Source organism: Brachyistius frenatus, unplaced genomic scaffold (genome assembly GCF_029030835.1).
Source record: "Brachyistius frenatus isolate BFR_SWC_R1_liver_20210118 unplaced genomic scaffold, ASM2903083v1 Contig_327, whole genome shotgun sequence".
NCBI lineage: Eukaryota > Metazoa > Chordata > Actinopteri > Embiotocidae > Brachyistius > Brachyistius frenatus.
In genome coordinates this window covers 94,682-108,146 of record NW_027210926.1, presented here as the reverse complement: position 1 = coordinate 108,146, position 13,465 = coordinate 94,682, and the positions used below count along the sequence as shown (strand labels likewise).

The 13,465-nt window shown below is 39.3% G+C and overlaps 1 protein-coding gene across 2 annotated transcripts in view; it reads right to left on the bottom strand.

Annotated features, from left to right (window-relative positions):
* The window catches only part of espn (espin), a 44,589-nt gene extending 37,877 nt beyond the window's left edge, over nt 1-6,712 (bottom strand). For both annotated transcript variants that reach the window (XM_069723425.1, XM_069723427.1), the window contains exons 1-2: nt 6,204-6,712; nt 3,139-3,332 (exon numbers count right to left, since the gene is read on the bottom strand). In XM_069723425.1, coding sequence (XP_069579526.1) covers nt 3,139-3,332; nt 6,204-6,503 — 494 coding nt within the window. In that variant the 5' untranslated portion in view covers nt 6,504-6,712. The remainder of the gene's footprint in view (nt 1-3,138; nt 3,333-6,203) is intronic.
* Nucleotides 6,713-13,465: the final 6,753 nt, after the last annotated feature.

Genomic DNA, 13,465 nt, shown 5'->3' with positions numbered 1-13,465 from the left:
CTACAATTAACAGATGTCCCAACCTCACATGGAAAACATCGCTAGATGTCACAATTTACTGATGTTCCCGAAATGCCTCACACACTATTAGTAAATGCTAGCCAGCCGGCTGCGCACAGATAAGCCTCCAGTTGATGCAGTGCACACAACTCAGAGATATGTGGCCCAACATTTTTTTTCTAAAGAGTGAAATAAAGCATCCTATTGTAAAAAGTTATAACCAAGTGTTACTAACTTTGTAAAGTAGAGGCGTATGGTGAATTATGTGGCTCACTCCTGTGTAAACCTACCAAAGCTTCTGTATTTTAAAACAAAAACATGTTGGGGTGACTGTATCGAAGTTTGGTCCTGAATGGCATTTTTGATAGTAGTACCAAAGCGATTTAACCAGTGACATTATAAGTATCAATGTTCGATACCTCGCCCCATTTATAATAAGCCTTAACCCTCAAACTTGCCTGTAAGCCTTCAAAAGTCTGTATTGGTCCAAGCTGAGGTGATAGTCGGTGATATTATGAGGCCTTGTGTAGAAGCTTTTCAGTATTAGGATTGACAGTGTAAAACAAACACTTTGCTTTACAGTCATGTGTAATGCTGCAAACAAATAATACAACTTAAGAGGACTTTAGATGTAGTTGGTGTTGCTTGTTTACCACCTGTCAGAAGAAGTGTACCATTACCTGTGTGCAGCCACACTCTCATTATGTGGTACCATTATTAGGCTGCCAGTTACTAAGTGATGATGTAACAGAGCGGGTCATGTTATCCTTGTGGTTTTTCAGGTAGAACAAACTCTGAGCGACCCAGTTGCCTCTTAAAACTCATTGATACAAATTTGCAGCTTGTAATAAACCCTTAAACGATAATGCTATCTCTCTGCTGCAAACTTCTCTTCTAAACAAAGCCCAAGGCCGGTGACTAGAAAGCATCCCATCTATTCAAACGGATTTGTTTTCCTCATTATCTTATCACCAGTTGGTGCTACTGTGTGTCGCCATGGAGATGGTGGTAAACAGCAGCAGCGGGAGGAGTGGTGGAGAAGAGTGAATGGGGCCCAGCTATCAGGGAGCTACCATGTCCCAGAGGCTCATTAAATTTTCAGCAGGTATGCACCTGTCTGGGGTGCAAACCACACAATAATGGAGGTGCAGAGCACAAGGTTAGAGCCTCAACAAGCTGCTCATCCTGCTCAGGTCATCAAAGTCAAAAGAATTCGAAAGACAAGGTTGCTTAACTTCAAGAGACATATTTCTATGTCTTTATGGCAGCAGGAAATGATCATGACTGATAGTTGTAGTTGACACCAACATAAAGAACCTCCTTCAGCTCAGCTCAACACTTAATACTTTCCTTTTTATACTTTTATAACCAAACAGGTAATAATACTACTAAAGTAACGCTAAAGTGAAAAACAAACCAAGCAACAGGCATATTACCGAGATGTCCCTGAGCAAGACATCTACCGGTTAATTCATTGTATGTATTTAATTGCATCGCTATGCAGCTATAAATATCCAACAAACTAGCTGATAATGCCAACTATCGAGACTGTCATGGTTTTAATGAAATATGATGAGCAGCGAACACCATCTCTTTCATGTTCACTTCAGTGACTACAACTCCCTGAGCAAATTATGCAGTTCAGATAATTTTATATTTGCTACAATACAATGTAAAGCTCTGGAAGTAGACCAAACTAGACCGGCTGTATGTGATAACTAGCCCACTTACTAAATTAGCAATACGAAACTCAAATCTATGTGAATACTTTCTACAAAATATATTTATCTAATAAAACACTAAACATCAAAACCGCAACTCCCTTCAGCAATGCAGCATCTTTTCACATATCCCAGCTGGTGGCTCAGTGAGGCTACGTGTGTACCAGAATGGTAAGATTATTATTTTGGACAGTGAGCAGTGAAGCAGGAACATTTTGGGTGGAGAGAGGAATGACACGGGTCCTTGGCTGGAATTGAGTAGGATCAGGGAAGTTGTACTTATACAAAATATATTTTATCAATATATATATATATCTATATAGATATATATAAAAGTATGTAATTCTAGCAGAACTGCCAAATATTTATTGGTTGGCAGTCTCAAAGGTGAGATATTACTACTTTTCCTGTTCTTGCATTATGGTATATTGAGTATTTTTGACTTTTGGACTATACTGGACAAAATGTATTTAAAAAGCAATAGTATTCGGGTGTTTTATTGACTGAATGTTGACATAGATTTGACAGAAGAATATATTGAAAATAAATGTTGAAACTTAACATCTTAACAGATTTTGTAATGCATAAATAAACACAAATATGAAATCCTGCCCACTTGTTGACATGGCTCTCTAGCAGCAGCTCAGATTTGCATCAACTTTATGGAAATTATATGAGAGGTATTACATGACCAGCACATGGCCATTGTAGAAGTGGGCCGTATTTTGGGAAAGTTAAACCACTAAGAGGGTTTTTCTTAGTTTCCTAAATGGGATTTGAACACAAAGTATTTAGATTGCTTCACCGTTATCAAAAAAGCTAAGTTCAAGTTGCTTCCTATCAGTACCGGTTGGTGCTTTAAATATTGGTACAGTTTGAGCCCACAGCTGATGTACTGGCCAAAGCTCTGACTGTTACTGCATCAGTCTTAAATTGTTTAAGCTTCTGAAAAGAAATAAGAGATGAAGTGCTGACCTTTGGAAATCTGGTAGATCATTTATCAACGTCAGACTTCTTAAGTGGCAACAGTCTGAAATCTGAATCTGAACAGAGAATCTGATTAAACCTATTTGAGTTACAAACAGCAGGAAAAAGCACTGACTGGAGTCCAAAGACATATTTTTTAAATAACTTTCTCAATAAAAATTGTGCTGCTGACTTTATGTCTTGTCGGGGACCAGGCCAGAGAAACAGAAAAGGAGAATGAGTGAAAGTGGAAGATTATAGTTGCACGTTTCTATTAGGGCTATAAGTAACTCTGCTCTTAAATCGAGCTTTTCATCCTAACTTTGTCATATCTGTCCACCAGCAGTAAAAGGAAATCAGCAACTTCTAAAATACACTTATAGTTCAGATTGTAAACACAGTGAAAGGGAGCCTACAGAGCACAGTAAAGACAAAACTGTGTTGCTCTTACTTTGGGCTGTGCCCCAGTAACAGTCGGAGAGAGGGCAGGTCTCCCTTGGCAGCAGCGTAGTGAACAGGTAGGGCTCCTGTGTCGGTGGAGGCCCCCGGATCAACCTCTCCACTCTTCAGTAGAAAATCAGTGATCTCATGGTGACTGAAGCGGGACGCAAGGTGGAGAATAGTAGCACCAGAACTGTCCCTGTCCTATAAATACAAAAAGAAGGAGATTTACAATGACTTAATTGTTTTTTACATTTTAAAAGTAATAATCAAAATAATTTGACTCTGGAAAAAGTTAATACCAAGAGGAACAGCTTTAGACTGTTAAAGCTGTACAGTATTTTATTTTCCTGTAGAAACCAGCTCTTAGATTCATCCAGCAGAAAATTCAGATTAATTATTAACATGTGAATTTACATTGGTTGGCAACACAAAAGTCAAGTAAGCAGGTTTGCAACCTGTATCAATGACAGTTTCTGTTTCAATAACAGCCATGGTTAATTGTATGAATAAATAAGTTTGTTACTCTTGTTGGCTGCTGTGTTTATTATAGTGTTTACTGGTGAAATTAAGAGAGATAAAATTAGTTGTCATTTTCTGAAATGTGAAAAGTACAAAATCGCAGGCTTATTGAAGAACGAAGTAAGCCCTTTCTTAGCGCTAATAAATCACAGTAAATAAATAACTTTAGTTGCACACAACATTCTTCATGAGAAATCTTAGTACATCTTTGAGATTCTAACTTACCTGCATTTCTAAGCAGCAGAAAAGGACATTTACTCCCAGAAGCACTGAAAAAAATCAGCAGAGCCTCAAAGAGAGTCTGAACCAAATCAGATGTTAAAGCCGAATGCTGCCAACCCGACTTTTAAAGAAGGAAATGAGGTCATGGTGTCCATGTTCCATTAAAGTCTGTTTACATGCACCAAACTATTATCCTTTAACAAGAGATGGACCAATAGCCAACATGGAAAACAAGCATATTTGCATGCTCTTTGAATAGATGAGTATTAAAACTGGTGCCTTATCAACTCAGAAGCTAAAGTTGCAGTCTGAGTCAGTGGAGTGACACAAATAACCATTATTAGCATCGGATAAAGTCATGAGCAGAGATCAGTAACACGAAGCAGAAGACACAATAGTGATAAGTGGAAGCTAGCGTTGAATACCCATCTAGTAGATTGCACAGCAAGTAGCAACTGATAGGTTTCACTAAATGTCAGCCAAGTGTCTTATCAGTTAATTTGTGGCACCGGGTGCTCTTTGTCACTCTTCCGCGCTCAGTCAGGCAGCCCTAAAAAGTAAGTCAGACAGTAAGTAGGCGAAAGAGCTCTTATTACTGTGTTTTAAATTTAGAACCACAGACTACTACAGGACTGCAGTCCTGAAAAAAGTAAGTCCTACAGGACTATTAAGTGTCGTGCTGTTTCTGCTGTGAATGAATCATTTGATTAGGACCAGGCACAATATGGGAACGTCAGTAGTAGTCACCTCAGATCAAGAAGATCTTTGTGATGAATCTGTCGTCTCTGTGTGGAGGTTGCATGCTCTCCGTATGTTTGCTATGGTTTCATCACACAGTCAAAACAAACATCATCATCCTCATCCTCGTTAGATAAACTGGAAAAATCCTCAGAGCAATGTGCATCTCCACATGTCTCATCCCTGAGAGACTGGTGACCTGTCCAAAGATCACAATGCCTATTACCCACTGCATGCTGGGATACCTTGGAAGATATACTGTGTGTAATAAATATGTATAGGTATTGTATACATGGCTAGTCTTATATAATACATTAGAGATTAAGCAAACTGCTGGAAAGGTTCTTGAAACTGTGGCCAAACCAGATTTTAAAGCCAGCTCAAAGTGTTTGGATATCCGTAACAGTAGACACTAAATTAAGTGACAAGTCTCAGCTTCAGTGTTCAGTAGATTTCTATCAACATCGAACGAAATGTGTTGGAGATTTAGCCCTTTTAACAGAGTCCCCAAAGTTTGGTGGTTAAAATGACTAATTTTGCATCTTGAGATGAATCTTCTCATGATTAAAGGATAAACAAACACTAATATCCTGGAAAGCATTCTTGACTTGCTGTGCAGTCATATAAAGGAGGTTTTTCTTCGTCAGTCCTTGAGCGCATTTGCCATTTTCTACCTTTTCTGTCAGCAGCTGCACTTTTAGAAACAAACCCAACTTATGATTTTGACAGACCAGCAAATCTTTCATATCTCAAATCTTAAATATTTGCATTGTTGAGCCTCATTTAATGTCGTCTTAGCTGGCATCCTCACCTCTTTACTCCACATACCGATAGCCAACTCCAGCTCGGTATAAACAGCAACTCTCCCTCTGCTCTGATCCACATGTGAGCTCTTTTGTGCAAGAACTAACACTAAAAACACACTCAGCTGACCAAGAAACATTTACTAAGCAGGTGTCACATTACTTTAAACCCTTGTAATTCTTTAAAGGGCTACAACTCCCTCACAGTTCTTTCAATAATGATGTGAACCTGAGATTTTTCTACATTTATGTTGCATCTATTATTTTGTTTGTAACTTCACTGTGTCACAGCTTTGGCTCCTTTAAATTACATGCAGTATTACTTAGTATGACAATACTTTGCATTTACTGACAAGTACATAGACAGAGGTTATCAAGTCAGAAGAGTTCCAAACATTCATTAATCAATGCTCTGAAGGTTTAGCCGCCAAACATCATTCCCACTATCACATCAAACTACACTGATATTATTATATTTGTAATCTTCATGTGTTACTGTAAGTTTTATCGAAAGCACATTGTTTGCAAATCCACTTTCGCATACTTCATTGTCATGAGAACAAGAGGCAGTGCAGCAAAGTGGGTTTTAACTCAAATCCAAAAACAAAAGGAATTTAATTGGACTTCTGATGCCCTGTATGGTTGACAGTATTGTGTACTTAAGTATAATTGTATTTCAGTATTCATTACTCCTGTCAGAGGATCAGCATATGCTGCCTCTCAGCATTCAGGTTCTTGTGAAAGTCTGAGGACCTCTTCTTTTTTGAAAGATGCAGCTATCGTCACTCACCTCTGACCGACATCCACCCTGGGTCAGCAGCCACTGTAAGCAGGCCAGGTTGCCAGTGGCTGCTGCGTCATGCGCCGGGCTCGCCCCATTGTTCGCCAGGCAGTTGCCCGGTAGCCCTGCCTCCTCCACCAGGTAACGCAGGCAGGTTAGCTTCCCGGCCCGGGCTGCGTGGTGGACGGGCGAAGCCCCCAGCACATCCTTGACGTCGGTGGTAAGCGCTTTAGCCTCTAATTGCACTTTGAGAGTTTGCACGTCCCCCTGCCTTGCGGCGAGCAGCGTCCTGTCGCCCTCCATCACCATGACTCCTGCAGACTGGGACACTCTTCCTCGGGTTATTACCTAAATGGACCCCGATCAGTTCACCGTGTGGATGGGGTCAGCATGGTATTAACGAAACCTCTCATGTCAGTCACCAGGTAGATTTGCGCCTCAGTTATCGCTCCATGTATCTAACCAGAGCGATGGTTAAACGTAACATCCGTTTCCGTTCATAAGCTACCAGAAAAGTGAATAAGCAGCACTATTTTACATGTTGAAAAGTCCGTTATTCATCATCCGGTGGATAAACTAACCTCCTCTCTGTGTTTTTTTCCGACGATGTAGTTCTGTTATCCGCGTATATTCCGTCTGACGCACGCTGGATCCTCAACACCTGTTGCACAAGTTTCACTTTTTGTGTTCAGTAAACTATTTTTTATGAAATTTATTTAGGCCTATCTCACGTTTTTGCTACCTACAAACTGTCATGTGCCTCGGTGAGTATTCCGTGGTGTTTTTCTTCCTATAGCAGATGGCGACATGGGACTCAGCGCCTGTTAAATAATCCATCAGGGGGAGGATCGCTGAGCCTCTAACAGGTTACTGCTTTCTGGAAATCGGCTCAGAAATTAAAGGAGCAGTACGAACAGGCTACTTAAAACTCTGAGTTTAGACTATCAGAGAAAGTTACACTATTGTGGTGGTGGGTGACAGTAGCCTATAGACCCTCAGCTATATACTAATTCAGAGATGGACTTTCCGAACACACGCCCAGTCTTGTTTGCATACAGCTTCACCGGCATTAATTTTACATATGGCAGTGAAACAAGCATCACTGGACACCAACAGTTTGCACACTGTAGAGGTCCATCTGGTGGCCTGTTGTAAAACTGTAACTGTACAAATTATAGCCCACGTTTGTGTCTTTGTTTAGCGAGTAATAGTAGAAATATCTTGTTGTGGACATTGAAATTACCAATCCACATATGGAGACGCTCCATTTTGGAACCAGTAGCATGTTTATTTATCATAATAAACCTCTTATTAAATGAAAGGCAATGACAAGCTATCCGTTTTTTTGGTTTTTGTAGCTATACTTATTTCTACGATCAAATAATACTGTTTTCTATTGAGCCAGAGTATCACAATAGAATATGGCTGTCCTAACTGAAGTTTAAAGTTTTTATTATTTTACAACATTAATCATATTGCAACTGCAGAAACTCTCGTAACTTTATGCAAGGAATGGATGTAACAGCATATTTAACGCATCATTCTACGAGTTGAACAAGTTATGAGTAATAAATAGGTGATAATATAAATATTTTATTTACATTTTAATTGTGATGCAGTGGTTGAACAGAACACATTTACTTATATGTAAACCTGCTAGACTGCACCATGTTTCAGAGGGACATACTATTTATTTCACTACCAATCTGATAGTTACTAGTTAGTTTACAGATCATATGATTATAAATTATTTGATTAGAGTGTGTGTTGCTCAAATTAGCTTTATCTCAGCCAGCCACATTAAAATGCTACAAGTTAGGGCAACTATAACAATGATCCTAAACAGGTTTGTCATGTATAAAACTCGGAATGGGGACGTTTTGCAAAAGAGTACTTTTACTGTTCATCATTTACAATATAATATACTTTCACTTGGTAAAACTTTGAGTTCAAGATTTTATTTGTAACATAATTTGCACTGATATGTGAACCCGAGTGACTTTGCACACGAGTGTCTGCGAGTGGAAACAGCACTCAGCCAGTGGTGACAGTGAAGTTAAAGAAAAAAACAAACATAAGCTGGTGAAATTAACCACACACAATATGATCTTACTTTGACCGACAGTATTGAATGACGAGGTCAAGTTTTTAATGACTTTTTATACAAACTACGCCGACATTAACCCTCATGTCCATGAACCTGACATCGTGATGAACTGTAATACTTTCCATCACCAAACGATGGCAGGAAAGGCTCGTAGTGTAGGGTATACAGTATCTCCACCTGTAAAGGTGTTCAGGTGTCGAGTCATCACCAGCCCCTTGAAATCACTGTAAACTATCTCGCATAGCTAAACATGTATCTGAATAACGAGTAATAATAAAAAATAATAATACAAAAAAAAATGTTTTGAAGTAGCCTACCACATCTTTATATAAAAGCCAAAGCAGTACTTTACTGTTTGGGGATTTTACAGGCCTTTTATGCACTCTGTCAAAATACAATGGCATTTCAACTTGGCTGTTTGGTTGTATTCTTATAGCCATTTTCATGCAGATAATTTGGGAGAAATTGTAGCCTCACATCAGTTTCACATTCTGCCTACTCAGTGTCAGATTAGGTTGATTGATTTTTCCGCTTAAGCGGCTTCCGCAGTCTCTGGGTGGTTTCCCTGCGGAGCTGTTCTGGGGGGTGAGAGGTGGGGTGAGAGGTGGGGTGTGGGGAGGGGCGGGTGGTGGTTGCGGGCGAGTCTCGTGCTCGGCGCGTGCCTCTTTGGGCCATCTGTTGCATCAGTCTAACTGTCATTGACACCGCGCGCTAATTTGGGGGAGGAGAGGGGTGAATTCCATGAGGGCTGGAACAAGGTACAATTCCCAAGAGGAAGTGGACAATAATAACTCACTAACGCGCTTTACAGGAACATGACAGCAGAGCCATTGCGGCCCTGATTATCCTGCATGCATATAGGCTAATACAGGCCGTTGTGCTATTTAAACAATATCGTCATAATGTAAGGCATATTTAGTTGAATATATAGGCTATACCTTGATTTTCAAGGTATGTTTGTTTGTGTTTTCTATGCCGCCGTGACGACTAAATTTCCCCAACTATGGGATTAATAAAATATAAATATAAATCTAATCGTATCCGCACACAGTTTATTTATTTTCAGCATATTTCGCTCATTGGAAAGCAAGAATACAAGTAGTAAATTAATATAAAGTATTGCACTTTTCCACTCTTTTTTTCCCCTTTTGGTTTAGGACAAACAAAACCCATCGTTTGTTTGACCAGTTTTGTGGCACAAAGTGATTATCCACACAATTCGGATTGACCAATTTCATGAATTAGGCTCGGACATGATTATCTATCTGTCATGCCGTTTACTGCATTCGATGTTTATTTATAGGCAGTATTTTTCAATTAGACTATTATTTCGAATATTTATTTTCCTCTTTTATTTGCAACTGCAATCCAGACGTTAAAGGCTGGGTATGTCCAGCTGGAGCCTTTGATGTTCGCTCTAACACAGGGTTTAATCAAGTGTAGGTAATGCTGGAGTCTTTTCTCAGGGTTCGTTAAAGACCTTCCCATAACTTCAAGCAGCGAGGAGCTAAATCCCCATTGAACTGGAAAGGGGCTGCCAACGGTTTTCCTACGAAGCCTGGGAAAGCTGGAAGATTTCTTGCACGCGTCAGACGTGCGACAGTTATTCAAATTGGACTCAATTATTCAGCGCGTGGGCCCCATCTATTGTGTGATGACATCTGCTACTGCGCGGGAACGTTCAAATGGGGACATTTTCTGCTCAAGTTCCTGTCTCTTGTAGCCTAACAACCCGCTGCTGGTTTATAGAAAGATCTGAAAACAGTTCTGTCCACAGTGAAGCTCTCAAATTGGTGATAAAAGTGAAACATTTATGAGTTTGTTCCGAAAACTGAATGAAACCGCTGTCTTCTGCAGCCGCTACCTGTCTCTGATAGGGTAGTTATTCTAACACTTTCATGACCTACCCAGAAAAACATCTTTTCTTTATGGAAACTAGAAATGTCTCTACAGTGACCACCAACAAATATGATTAAATTTTCCACTTTAAATCATTTATAATAATATTACCGTCGTCGGCATTATGAGCATTATCATCATCATCATCTTTATGATGTATTTTTTTTTTCAAATCTCCGTTTACCACGCAGTGCAAGGCGTTCCACTTTTAAAACCTCCTTTAAAACTAGGTTATGACAAACGTACAGTCCCGCAGTGATGTAGTTGTTACAGCCTATGGAGCAGCTCCTCGCGTCAACGGCTCAGCTGGTTGGCGCGTGCCACAGAGTAATTGCTTTTGCTTGACTAACCTTGATCGCGTGCAGGGAAGTGGTCTTCGCGTGGTAAGAGAGAAGCGTCTTTACCTCACTGTATCTAAAATACTCATATTGCCAATAATGCCGCAAAAGCAACATATTTGGTAGCTATTTGTAAACAAATAACACAAATAATAAAGCCTTTATAATAATGACCATAATAGAAACATCGAGCGGTATACTATTTGTAAAAAAGAGACCAGACAAACGCTTTATTATACAGTTGAAAGAAGACCAACACACACAAAGAACAAATTACTTTATTCAAAATGCTCCATTCTCCCAAACATTTTCTTTCTTTCTTTCTTTCTTTCTTTCTTTCTTTCTTTCTTTCTTTCTTTCTTTCTTTCTTTCTTTCTTTCTTTCTTTCTTTGTCTGTCTTCACTCTTTTGGTTGGACAGGTGAAGCTGAAGTTAATCTCTAATCACATAAACAAGGAAACATTAAAAACAGAACTGTCTACATGCGACATTAAAAGACTATATGCAAATTAAATTCTAAATGTAATATAATAAATATTAAAACTAGCAACAAACTTAGCGCAAACATATTTTTACATTCGTTACATTGTTTTAGTTGGTAAGACATTAAAAATGTGTATTAGACTTCTCCCTGTCGGTGAATTCCCTCAAAACTGCGTGGAATTTTAATCAGCACTGAAGATGCATTCAGAAAATCTGACATTTGACCTAAAGGACACTTTTTGAGTAAAGGTAAAGAATAGCCTATATGAATAAACTAATTGATGTATAAAGTTGTCACCGTACAGGCTACTTGAATGATCTGAATTGCCCTGTTAATCCAAACAATAAAATTTGAACAAATGTGACTTTTTTATTTTTACTTTTTAACAAATGCAACTGACTGCAGGTTTGGAAATAAAGACGTTTTCCTCTTAATTTGCTCAAAATCTCTTCCATATAAATTCCATGATAAACTTAACCAGCTCCAGGCTGATGTAAACCCAAAGAGACAATCACATCATCTGCTTTCTATATCATAACTTTTTTTTTTGTTATGGTGATACCTGCCGTGCCGATTTTATTTTATTGTATTTTTTTTAATAAACAGCATGACAGCAGAAGCAGGAATAAGCATACTTTCTAAAACAGAATATCATTATTGTAACTTTAATGTCTTACAGTTATCTTTGTTCTTGTTCTGTTTTTCTCGCAGCTTTGTGATGGACGTCTTCTGTGCCCCTGAACTCACCGTGCAGGCGTGATGTCTGTCCCACAGCGACCCAGTCATCCGTGAGCTGCAGTGAGAATTTCTACGGTCAGACTTTCTCACACTCCACCTCATTACAGCTGCGCACACAAACAGGACAACTAATTTGACAAGACAGGCATTTCAACAATGCACCAGTTAAAAGTAAAAAAAAAAAAGAGAGTCTCGACCACTCTGGTCTGATAAATTCGCCGAGAATCTGCTGAGTTCATATATTTTTGTTGTTTTTCTTTTATAATATAAAGTCAAGTTCGGTTATTTTCCTGCAGTTAGAAAAAGTAACACCCCAGCACCAAACAATGGACTACCAATATCTATACACCACACAAGCAATGTAAAGATATAAGCATATTAGAATATATAATGCACGTGTCAATATCATAAAACCCCACAGTCACGTGGTACAGGTAACTTGGCCTGTAGATGTCATTTTCAACTTGTATGTAACTTGGATTCAAGCTCAGACCATATTGGGCTACATTAAATACAAAGACCAAATATGCTACCTTACATATAATTCCAATAGCAACTATCATATTCAAATAGCAAGTTCATATAAGTGGCTGAGATTTCATGTCTTGACAGCGCTGACATAAGATTACACCAAGTACTATATTACATATCCATGTTCAAAACACAAAGGGCTTGCCTATACTCTAAATATGAAGTTAAATCTAATTTTAAAGTGAAAAAGACTCACCGGCTGTGGCATCAATGCTCCTCTGCTCCACATTTCATGCAGCGGCTCCTGCAGGTCGTCCCTGGCTGACGGCTGAATTTGTATTGTGCGCCTTCTTGCAACACGAGGTTTGCGGCTCACTGACAGGAGACTAGTGATTGTGGACGGACGCCTCACGTAGGCCACGCCCCCTCATGGCATTAATCTGTGGCGCTCAGGACTGTGCAGGAGCGTGCAGCAGTCCAGAAAAATATACGGAATAATACGATTTATAATTCTGTAAAGATAGTTTGTTTTTACCCCTTAAGTTTTGTTTAAATGGTTGAAACACTGCAGGCTTGAGTCTCATCAGTTGGACCACTTCGTTGTTGCACCTTTTGAGGAAACAAATCTAAAGAAATACAGAGAAGCAGATACAGACATACACCCACAATTTTCTTAACAACAATAAATAACTACATTTTTAGTATTTGTATCGTTTTTATCGGCGCAAATGTTGTTGTTTTACCAATTGTTGTGATCATTATCCTACAATAAGGCAATGAAACGAATACTTGGAGCATAAGAAATCCGTTTTTTAAACTACTTTAATTTGAAACAATCCTCTATTTTAGCCATCACTGCAGTATAGTTTACCTCTGCCTACATTTATTCTTGTGATTAACTGATTTCCCCCCGGACATCTCTTTATGGCCCCCATGTCCCTGTAACTTCAAAATAATTTATCGGAGCAGGAAAGCCATCTGCTGCCTTTGTTCGCCTGGCTCGTGCTGTTCTCGTGCCCCTGATATGGCAGCACAATGTATCCCCCTCAATCAGAAATCCAACATTCAAAAAAACCGCCAACAAGCCCCCTGTCCTGCCTGTCCAATACCTCCTCCTATAGCTGCGGGCTGCTTTAATCCGTGATATGCAGCATTATTTCGAAATAAACAACTCTGAAGTTGTATCTCTATTTCAACACACACGCCTGTTCCCCGAGCATCAGCAGTGCGATGAG